The sequence below is a fragment of the Copadichromis virginalis genome, linkage group LG16 (genome assembly GCF_057382275.1).
Source record: "Copadichromis virginalis isolate Kocher_CV1m ecotype Utaka linkage group LG16, C_Virginalis_male_GT1.1, whole genome shotgun sequence".
Classification (NCBI taxonomy): Eukaryota; Metazoa; Chordata; class Actinopteri; order Cichliformes; family Cichlidae; genus Copadichromis; species Copadichromis virginalis.
The window spans coordinates 15,215,150-15,226,554 of NC_140633.1; the positions used below are offsets into that span (position 1 = coordinate 15,215,150).

An 11,405-nucleotide genomic window follows, 5' to 3' on the forward strand; every position below is an offset into this window, starting at 1 on the left:
CTGACAGACGCCAAGTGGTCAGACTGGGCAGCATCACCTCATCCCCCATCACACTGAACACTGGTGCTCCACAGGGGTGTGTACTGAGCCCTCTCCTGTACTCACTCTACACCTACGACTGCACAGCCACTAACAGCTCCAACATCATTGTGAAGTTTGCGGACAACACTACAGTGGTGGGTCTTATCACCAACGGTGATGAGACGGCTTACAGGGAGGAGGTCAGCGCCCTGACCCACTGGTGTCAAGACAACCATCTCACCCTCAACGTCGCAAAGACAAAGGAGTTGATAGTGGACTTCCGGAGGTGCAGAGAAGTACACACCCCCATCACCATCAACGGCGCTGCTGTGGAGAGAGTGAGCAGCTTCCGGTTCCTTGGTGTACATCTGGCTGAGGATCTTACGTGGTCAGTACACACAAACAAAACAGTGAAGAAGGCGCAGCAGCGCCTCTTCTTTCTCAGGAGACTGAAAAGATTCGGCATGAGCCCCCGCATCCTCAGGACCTTCTATCACTGTGCCATTGAGAGCATCCTCACTGGATGCATCACCACCTGGTATGGCAACAGCACCGCCTACAACTGCAAAGCTCTCCAGAGAGTAGTGCGGTGCTCTGAACGGATAATTGGAGGTGAGCTTCCCTCCCTCCAAGACATCTACAGGAAGCGCTGCCTGAGGAAAGCGGGGAGGATCATCAAGGACTCCAGTCACCCCAGCCATAAACTGTTCAGACTACTTCCATCAGGAAGGAGGTTCTGCAGCATCCAGTCCCGTACCAGCAGACTGAGAGACAGCTTCTTCCACCAGGCCATCAGACTGCTGAACACGTCATAGACACCTCAGCTTCACTGCTGGAACTTCAACATTATGCACTCCACACTGTATATAAATGCCACTTGTTTTGCACATATTCAACTCTGTATATTTTATATATTTTATTATTATTATTATTATTTTTTTTACTATTTAATTTGTAAAAATGTGTATACACACACACACACACACACACGTAGGAAAATATTTAGTATACACATCCAGAAATGCATACACTATTATATATTGTACATATATTTATTAGTTTCAGGTTGGCCATTCTTGTATTTTGCTCGTTTGTGTTGTTGTGTTTGCACATCTCTGTTGCTTGTGGGGCTCGCACACAAGAATTTCACTCGCATGTGCTGTGCCAGTGTGCCTGCACATGTGATGTGACAATAAAAGTGATTTGATTGATTTGATTCTTCCAGGGGTTCCCAAAGTGTGGGGCGCGCTCCCTAGGCGAGCGCAGAGCAATTAATGAATTAAAAACAAACAAACAAACAAAACGCTTGGACACTGCTACCATAAAGGACAGGTTTTTGATGGGGCTCCCACACAAACTCAAAGCAGAAGATAAAGCATCGTCAAATATGTTTCCAAACCAACTTCCTTCCAAGCCAAATACTAGAAAATATGGTGAAGCATATCTTTCCTTTGGCTTCACCTGCACAAGTGCCAAGGTAGGTCTCCCCGGCAGAATTGGTTTTCCCCTGTGTCGGGAGCACGCGCTGGGCTGTCCAAATCCTGACAAACAGTATCCCACATTCTGGATTTTTTGTTCACAAACACTTTTTAGTTCTTGACTAACTACTCCTGACATTTTCAAGATGTTAGCTCTTTATGCCGTAAGGTTACAGCGGGATACAAATAATATCAGGCTGATCCTGCCACAATTTGTTCCCCCGGTTCAAATCACGGACAAACAGTATCCCACAATTCTTTATGTTTTTAAACCCATTTTTCACAGAGAGGCATTTTTTGAAAAATGTATCGATAGCAATGTTGAATATTATTACACAGGAAAAAAACAACTACACGTAAAATAATTGCACCGTGACGCCTCTGCCTTTTTAAATAGAGGGACATTAATGTAGTATGTAAGCGTGTAAACCTGCAGTTAGAGACAAAATACTGTTAATCTGAATATCTGCCATTCTGCAATTCATCTCATGTAAACAATAACGTGGCGCACAGCGTGACATGGCACATACCTTTCACGTTGAGTGACCAACTCTGTATTCCTGGTCCACACGTTAACGCAAAAAAGGAGTTTTAAAAAATGTCCGTTTTCGGTGATTCGAAAAGCCGTTTACATGTGGACAAAAGGTCCAAACACATAGAAACAGCTGCGTCCGTCAGATACACACCAAAGCACATTTTTTGGTAGCTCATGCAAGCGGGCCATTGTTATTACCAAACTGATTTTATGTGGTACACGGCGCTCAAAAATCTGTCAAAAAATGTTTTAGTATGACTTTGCTAAGCTATGAAGCTGCACCGCTTGATGGATTGTCGGAGCATTACAGCTAGGGATGGGTACCAACGGTACCTGTCATAAACTGTAGTAATCAGACCGAAAAGCAGCGCACATTTGCTTTTTTTTTTTCCTGAGCTGTGATACACTTTAGATTCTAGCCAATCATTTTACGTTTCCGAGGATAGTAGGCGGGGCCAGGTACTTGCGTTCTTTTAGAGCAGAGCTACAGATTAAAAACTCCCAAGCCGAAGCGGTCAAAAGTCTGGCTGTACTTCGCAGCAAAATATGCAAACTCAGCAGCAACAAGTGCTTTAAGCTGATACTGTGATACTGTCAAAGGAGGTAACACCTCAAATCCGATGAAACACCTGGCGACGCATAGCGTTTTTTTTAAAAGCCGAAAAATGTGCCGTATTTGATAGCTTGCTGTGAGACCTCACACCGAGCGCATCTACTGCGGGTGTGGTGCCTGTTATCGGACCCGGAGTTAGCAACATCCCCCAAAAACCCGAAGAGGAGAGTCCTGGCCCCTAGCCCTGCCAGTGCAGCAGAAATGATGATGGATGATGATGCAGCAGCAGCCGTTCTTCTCTGCGTGAGTAGCTTAATGTTGTTCGTGTGTAATTTACGTTGAGTAGGCTAACCACGTTATTACATGAATGCATGTAAGGTGAACTAGCAAACATCATCATAGCTACATGCAGCTGTCTTCTTGTTTGATGGCAGATACTCCCTTCACCCTGGCCAAAAAGGCTAAAATGACCAAAGAAAAAGTGGAAAACAGTTAAACATGAGAGGTTTTTGGACAAAGTTTGTGTTTTTTCCATTGTTTAAGCACTGCTTCCAGCCAAGAATGATACCATATATGCCCCATAGCTGCAGAAAAGGCTAACATTGTTATCTTTTTACAAAAAACCAGCTGAACATGAGAGGTTTTTGGACCAATTTTGTGTTCTCCATTCTTTAAGCACCGGTTTGAGCACCGTTTAAGCACCGGCACCGTTTCAAAAGTACCGGTTTGGCACCGGTATCGGATAAAACCTAAACGATACCCATCCCTAATTACAGCTACTGTAGTCAGGAGCCTCGCGGAGTGATATGTACTGTGCTTCAACATAATACTACCGCATTGTGTGTATAACCTCTTTTTAAGTTCTGTGGATATTATACATGGTTATGCTCAGGATATGTCGGCCAATATCCACTGGAAATTCCAAACTGTCATCAAGGAATTTGCATTTGCACTGTTAGATTGTTATATAACTTTAACGCACATAAAAAAACAGCAGCTTGTTTGAGTGAAAATAGATTGATGGATTTTTTTCCCCCACTAATAAAGTTGTGGAGTTGTAAAGTATTTTGTCTCCCGTCAATTATATCGTTATCGCACATTTTCAAATATATATCGTGATAAATATTTTTGGCCATATTGCCCTGCCCTACCAATAAGTATAAAATCCAGAAAGCAACCCAACATGGGACAGTTGATTTACAAACACAGGTCTAACTTAAGTTTCACTTTTTTGTTAGAAAAAAATCAGATTGGTACATGCTTGAATTCACACAAATTTACACTGTCATGAACAAAAATGAAAACCTTATTTTTCACGATTTGTTGGGATTATATTTTGGACTCTGAGGTGCAAAATATAATTGGCCATTTTTGACTACTTTTGATTTTACATTTGTATTTCACCTTCAAATGGTTTTATTTGATTTGATTTTTTACCTTGCCTTGCTTGGTATCATTCTTTTCAGCACAACCTCATGTGTCTGAATCTACAGTAATTTTTTCATTGACATTCTGTATTAACACAACTGATCTGAAATCACACAAAAAACATGAAATCCTAGTACCGTAGTATTTTTTTTTTACTGTGAAACCCACAGACATATTTAGTAAATTACTTTCAGAACTTGAAATGGAAATATAAATAGTAATTTTTGTAAAGTTATGCATACATTTTGTAAACAAAGTTATATGCAACTATTTATCTAGTAATTCAGCCCACGCATCTCATGGGTTTTTTTTTGTTGTTGTTGTTGTTGTTTTTTTAAATTTTGTACAACAACTGAAAAATACTACTATAACTATAACAATCAGGTGTCACAATAAGATGTCCCACAAATTATTTGTGCCAATAAAAACACAATACAGAAGAGACCACCACAGGGATAAACCCTGCAGGCCTGACAACAGGAGGTGTATCACTCTTCTGGTTTTCCACCTGGAGACAGCGTTTACATTGCAATCTGCCTTTGTGACATTCATTAGTGCCCTCACTGCTACGCAAAACAAAAAAACAACGACTACACAAGACAACACAGTGCACTAACTATACGCTAAACGTCACAAATCTCTCACATCTCAAAACTTGCTGTCTCTCTCTTTCTAGTGATGTGTCGGTCGCGAGTGAACGACGCAAGCCTGCTCCTTATTGGGAGCCATGGGTTTTTTTTGTTTTGTTTTTTCCTTTCTCTCAGTATGGAAGAAATATAGTATCATCAGAATTCAAGTATTTTTAGACATTGAATTTATGACACTGAATTTTTATCCTCCAAATTTCCCTGCAAAAATATTCACCTGCAAAAAATTCACCTGCAAAAAATTCACCTGCAAAAAATTCACCTGCAAAAATTCACCTGAAAAAAATTCACCTGCAAAAAATTCACCTGCAAAAAATTCACCTGAAAAAAATTCACCTGAAAAAAATTCACCTGAAAAAAATTCACCTGCAAAAATTCAACTGCAAAAGTGATGAACTTTAATGACCCAAGCCAGAGCAATCAGCACCAGATCGAGTCGAGTGGCTCTCAGCCAATTAAATTACGCTGTTTGATCACATGACACCGTTAGCCAGCAGTGTGTCTCCTAAAAGAGAGCTGTTTAAAGGTGAGTGATTAAGTTTTTCTCCTAAATAGAGATCATTACAGAACGCCTAGTCCTACTTAAAATCCCATTTATTATTATTATTTTTTTATCATCTACTCGAACTAAGGAAAACGTTTGACTAACTCAAAGACAATTTCCACGCCTCCCCTGCCTGACTGCAGAGGCAGTTTTGAATTTAGGAGCGCCAAGATGGCAGCGGCAAACCCTGGCGGCTCTCCGGTGAGTATATATATATTTTTATCTTCAAGTTTGTCTTTTGAAACCTTAATTTTATTTAAATCCGTTGCTCACGTATAAAGTACACAGACGGGGTCTTTGCTCAACTCGTCTGAGGCGTGTCTCACTAAGCGCTACATGCTAGCATCCTGCTAACCGAGCTACCCTTTACATGCTGTGCTTTAGAAAATAGGATACTCGTTAAAAAAATACTCCGCAGATATTGATAGATAGACGAACACTGCAAATATAATGTTGGAAACGAGAACGGCCTTTGGTGAAGGGGTAAAATACACCATGAATAAAGCCATAGAGTGAATGGCTGCCATGGTTGCAGAACAGCCTGATTTAATGACAAGAATGGGGAAGAGTGAGGTGAAGTGAACCACAGCCACAAAACACGGTCAGACAAGGCGGCAAAAGGGCAGTGATCTGTCCGTCAGTATGAAGTTGGTGTGTGCTTTGGTGAACAAAAACTCCAGACTGGTAGCAGGAAGATGGGAGACTCGTGTTTCACTGGAATAGTGGTGAATTAAAACATCCTTTGTTGGGGACATTTCGGTGTAAATGCATCCATACAGGCAAGACAGAGGCAGACTAGACAGTGAAGAAAACAAGGCAAACATTAGAAATATAAAAACGGAAATATAGGATGAGTCGGGGATGAGTTCCTGCCCCAAGTGGAGGAGTTCAAGTATCTCGGGGTCTTGTTCGCGAGTGATGGGAGAAGGGAGCCGGAGATCGACAGACGGATTGGGGCTGCAGCTGCAGTAATGCGGACGCTGCACCGGTCCGTCGTGGTGAAGAGGGAGCTGAGTGTAAAAGCGAAGCTCTCAATTTACCGGTCGATCTACGTCCCTACCCTCACCTATGGCCACGAGCTGTGGGTAGTGACCGAAAGAACGAGATCGCGGATACAAGCGGCAGAAATGAGCTTCCTCCGAAGGGTGGCTGGCCTCTCCCTTAGAGATAGGGTGAGAAGTTCGGCCATCCGGGAGGGGCTCAGAGTAGAGCAGCTGCTGCTCCACATCGAAAGGAGCCAGCTGAGGTGGTTCGGGCATCTGACAAGGATGCCCCCTGGGCGCCTCCTGGGTGAGGTGTTCCAGGCATGTCCCACCGGGAGGAGGCCCCGGGGCAGACCCAGGACACGCTGGAGAGATTATATCTCTCGGCTGGCCTGGGAACGCCTTGGTATTCCCCCGGATAAGCTGGAGGAGGTGGCTGGGGAGAGGGAGGTCTGGGCCTCTTTGCTTAGGCTGCTGCCCCCCGCGACCCGGCCTCGGATAAAGCGGATGAAGATGGATGGATGGAAATATAGGATTAATATAACATACAATTAGGGAAAATGTAAGGAACACAATGTAAATGATATTGTAAAGTCATTAAAACAGCATACTCTGATTAAAAGAAACACATAATTGGGTAGGATAATAACAATAATAATGTTAAAAAACATGTACAAGATGGGTATGTATACTTGTAGCCAGAATACTATAAAGTTGTAATAATAATAATAATAATAATAATAATAAACTTTATTTATAAAGCACACTTAAAAACCAAGGGTATGCCAAGGTGCTTAACAAGTAAAATAGAGTATAGGAGGAGGATAATAGAAATAGAAATAGGACCAAAGCAAGTACTAAATATGCAAGCAGATAACTGTCACTAATACATAGGAAAGCAACAGGTACAGAGCAAACAAGAATTTAAATAAGCATAGAAGTGCATGATATAAAATCATAAAAGAAATATTAACTAGAGGGAAAGGCAAGATTGAATAAGTGGGTTTTTAATCGTGATTTGAACAGTGCAATGGAATCAGATGCGCGGAGGTCGAGAGGAAGGGTATTCCACAGTACCGGGGCAGCCAGAGCAAACGCACGGTCACCCCGGGACTTCAGTCGAGATCTGGGTTGGGTCAGAAGTAGTTGAGTGGCAGATCTGAGTGTTCTAACAGGAGTATGTGGTTTGAGAAGTTCACTAAGATAACTTGGCGCTAATTTATTAATAGTTTTGAAAGTAAGGAGTAATATTTTAAATTGAATACGGTACTTTATGGGCAGCCAATGCAGGCTAGCTAGGACAGGGGTAATATGGCAAAATTTCCTGGTACCAGTCAAAAGGCGGGCTGCTGCATTTTGGACTGTTTGCAGTTTAAGAAGAAGAGAAGAGGGAAGACCATAGTACAAGGAGTTACAATAATCCAACCTGGAGGTCACAAAAGCGTGAATAAGCTTCTCCAGGTCCTCATGCGGAATATAATGCCTAGCCTTAGAGATAAGGCGCAGTTGGTGGAAGCTAGATCTCACTACAGCAGACACTTGCTTATCAAGTTTGAGCGAGCTATCCAGCAGTACACCCAAGTTACTGACATAGTCACAAGAAAAACTAGCAAAGGAACCCAGGGCAGCACAGAGTTGGGCACGAGGGATTTTACTGTTGAACACCACAATCTCAGTCTTCTTATCATTTAAAACGAGGGAATTACTCAGGAACCATTCTTTGACCTCCCGCATGCATTCTTGAAAGTAGTGCAGGGACACAGCAAGGTCGTCAGTAAGTTCAAAATAGATCTGTATGTCATCGGCATAACAGTGGAAGGCGATATTGTATTTTTCAAAGATTGTGCCTAGAGGGAGCAAATACAATGAGAAGAGAATAGGGCCTAAAACTGATCCTTGAGGCACACCACCATGTAGCATGCCAGACCATCTTGATTGAATGTAACTTCACTCCACACAAGTTTTATGGTAGACATATTCATATTGGTATCTAATAAATGATTAATTCTTAGATTTTATCGAACGTTAATTTATAAATTGTTTCTGTCTTTATGTGTTTGTTTCAGATTATGCAAGATGAAATTATTCAGTCAGCAAGACACTTGCTGCAGTTGCTGACATCATCCAACTGAACTGCTGCTGTGATGAATCAGAATACAAGGTTTACTTTAGCAAGACTTATGAGTTAATGCTACATTTAACTAAATTGTTATATATTTTTTGTGTCCAATATTGTCTCCATATGATTTTATCCGAGGCTGGGTCGCGGGGGCAGCAGCCTAAGCAAAGAGGCCCAGACCTCCCTCTCCCCAGCCACCTCCTCCAGCTTATCCGGGGGAATACCAAGGCGTTCCCAGGCCAGCCGAGAGATATAATCTCTCCAGCGTGTCCTGGGTCTGCCCCGGGGCCTCCTCCCGGTGGGACATGCCTGGAACACCTCACCCAGGAGGCGCCCAGGGGGCATCCTTGTCAGATGCCCGAACCACCTCAGCTGGCTCCTTTTGATGTGGAGCAGCAGCTGCTCTACTCTGAGCCCCTCCCGGATGGCCGACCTTCTCACCCTATCTCTAAGGGAGAGGCCAGCCACCCTTCGGAGGAAGCTCATTTCTGCCGCTTGTATCCGCGATCTCATTCTTTCGGTCACTACCCACAGCTCGTGGCCATAGGTGAGGGTAGGGACGTAGATCGACCGGTAAATTGAGAGCTTCGCTTTTACACTCAGCTCCCTCTTCACCACGACGGACCGGTGCAGCGTCCGCATTACTGCAGCTGCAGCCCCAATCCGTCTGTCGATCTCCGGCTCCCTTCTCCCATCACTCGCGAACAAGACCCCGAGATACTTGAACTCCTCCACTTGGGGCAGGAACTCATCCCCGACTCATCCTATATTTCTGTTTTTATATTTCTAATGTTTGCCTTGTTTTCTTCACTGTCTAGTCTGCCTCTGTCTTGCCTGTATGGATGCATTTACACCGAAATGTCCCCAACAAAGGATGTTTTAATTCACCACTATTCCAGTGAAACACGAGTCTCCCATCTTCCTGCTACCAGTCTGGAGTTTTTGTTCACCAAAGCACACACCAACTTCATACTGACGGACAGATCACTGCCCTTTTGCCGCCTTGTCTGACCGTGTTTTGTGGCTATGGTTCACTTCACCTCACTCTTCCCCATTCTTGTCATTAAATCAGGCCGTTCTGCAACCATGGCAGCCATTCACTCTATGGCTTTATTCATGGTGTATTTTACCCCTTCACCAAAGGTGAGACACGCCTCAGACGAGTTGAGCAAAGACCCCATCTGTGTACTTTATACGTGAGCAACGGATTTAACTTGAAGATAAAAAAATATATATACTCACCGGAGAGCCGCCAGGGTTTTCCGCTGCCATCTTGGCGCTCCTAAATTCAAAACTGCCTCTGCAGTCAGGCAGGGGAGGCGTGGAAATTGTCTTTGAGTTAGTCAAACGTTTTCCTTAGTTCGAGTAGATGATAAAAAAAATAATAATAATAAATGGGATTTTAAGTAGGACTAGGCGTTCTGTAATGATCTCTATTTAGGAGAAAAACTTAATCACTCACCTTCATCCTGCAGCATCTGGACTCCCCAGGAACCTACGCCAGGATCCTGTTTGTGGACTTCAGCTCTGCCTTCAACACCATCCTTCCAGACCATCTCCGAGACAAGCTTTCCCAGATGAATGTGCCTGATCCCATCTGCCGGTGGATCACTGACTTCCTGACGGACAGGAAGCAGCATGTGAGGCTGGGAAAGAATGTCTCGGACTCCCGGACCATCAGCACCGGCTCCCCTCAGGGCTGTGTTCTTTCTCCTCTACCCGCCACTAACACATGACCCTACGCTGTGTCACTGCATCATTCTATGTTTGGCACTGATCACCACCTGCACTCATGCACATATCTTTCCACGTAGCACTTTTAATTCTTATCCCTACTTTTATTTTTTTCCATGTCTATTTAAGTGCTATTTATGACACTATGTTTGCACTGAAGCACCGCAGCAATTTCCTAATGTTGTAAACCTGCTCAACATTTGGCAATAAACCCCTTTCTGATTCTGATTCTTTAAACAGCTCTCTTTTAGGAGACACACTGCTGGCTAACGGTGTCATGTGATCAAACAGCGTAATTTAATTGGCTGAGAGCCACTCGACTCGATCTGGTGCTGATTGCTCTGGCTTGGGTCATTAAAGTTCATCACTTTTGCAGTTGAATTTTTGCAGGTGAATTTTTGCAGGGAAATTTGGAGGATAAAAATTCAGTGTCATAAATTCAATGTCTAAAAATACTTGAATTCTGATGATACTATATTTCTTCCATATCTCAGTCGCACTTTTTTCCCGCTTCACTCCGCACGCCAGCCTTGTGCTTTGCGCTGGGAAGGGAGGGGCGGTAGTTACACTCGCAGTAGCACAGGAACATTTTTTTTTTTTTTTTTACCATGACGATAATATTTAGAAAAAGATGATAGCTCAGATATATATATATTTTTAATCATAACTGTGGACTTAGTGGTCTGTCATTAACATTTTTAAATTTGTGTATACTTTGAACTCCGAACTTTCAACACAAGCTGCAGCTTATGTCAGCTTAAATCACTCGTGATTTGGAGGTGCTGCGTGTCCGTGTACCCCAGAAGGTTAAAAACAGACACCTTCATTCCATTTCCAGAGCGTAACAACCAACCACCTGTGTGAAATGCCCAAGGTTTTGATTCAAAATGTGCTCTGACACAATCATAAGCATCGGTTGCTACTGGAAAAAAGAAAAAGAAAGCGGTCAGCGTTATGGGCGGAACCATTTGTTAATAGTGGAGGGGGGGGGGTAACACTATGTAATATATTCAGTTTTAGAATTTATATTCACTGTTAACTTTAGCTAGGTCTTGAGGTCTGCAGTTCACTTGGCTGTCAAGGCAGCTGTTATCAGCTGATAAAAGACCTGGAGTGGAAATTTACGGGTCAACACCAGAAGACAGTCTTAGAAAAAGAACTTCCAGAATTAAAAAGCTGTTTGTTTTTTTAGGACAGTCACCTTTTCCATTTGTTAAAAATAAATCAAATTTAAAGTTTGCATTTATATATATGTTCTAGACAGTTTCAGTTCTGGTGACAGCGGACATTAAAGCTAGTTTAGATACTACTTCAGAATAAGTGCCTTAGTTACAGCCCTTCACATCTACTAAGACGACTGCAC

At 42.9% G+C, this 11,405-nt stretch overlaps 1 protein-coding gene across 3 annotated transcripts; it reads left to right on the forward strand.

Annotated features, from left to right (window-relative positions):
* Positions 1-5,037: 5,037 nt before the first annotated feature.
* LOC146690443 (uncharacterized) lies at positions 5,038-10,415 on the forward strand. 3 transcript variants are annotated; one of them, XR_014915812.1, is made up of 4 exons: positions 5,038-5,188; positions 5,295-5,407; positions 8,256-8,350; positions 9,784-10,415. XR_014915812.1 is itself a non-coding variant. In XM_085435529.1 (3 exons), exons 1-3 carry the CDS (start codon positions 5,140-5,142, stop codon positions 10,042-10,044), a joined length of 423 nt encoding a protein of 140 aa, XP_085291655.1. In that variant the 5' UTR covers positions 5,038-5,139; the 3' UTR covers positions 10,045-10,415. The 3 variants fall into 3 exon arrangements, 2 of the variants coding, with proteins under 2 accessions (XP_085291655.1, XP_085291656.1); XM_085435529.1 differs by lacking the exon at positions 8,256-8,350; XM_085435530.1 differs by lacking the exon at positions 8,256-8,350 and having other exon boundaries at positions 5,350-5,407.
* The last annotated feature ends 990 nt before the right edge of the window (positions 10,416-11,405 follow it).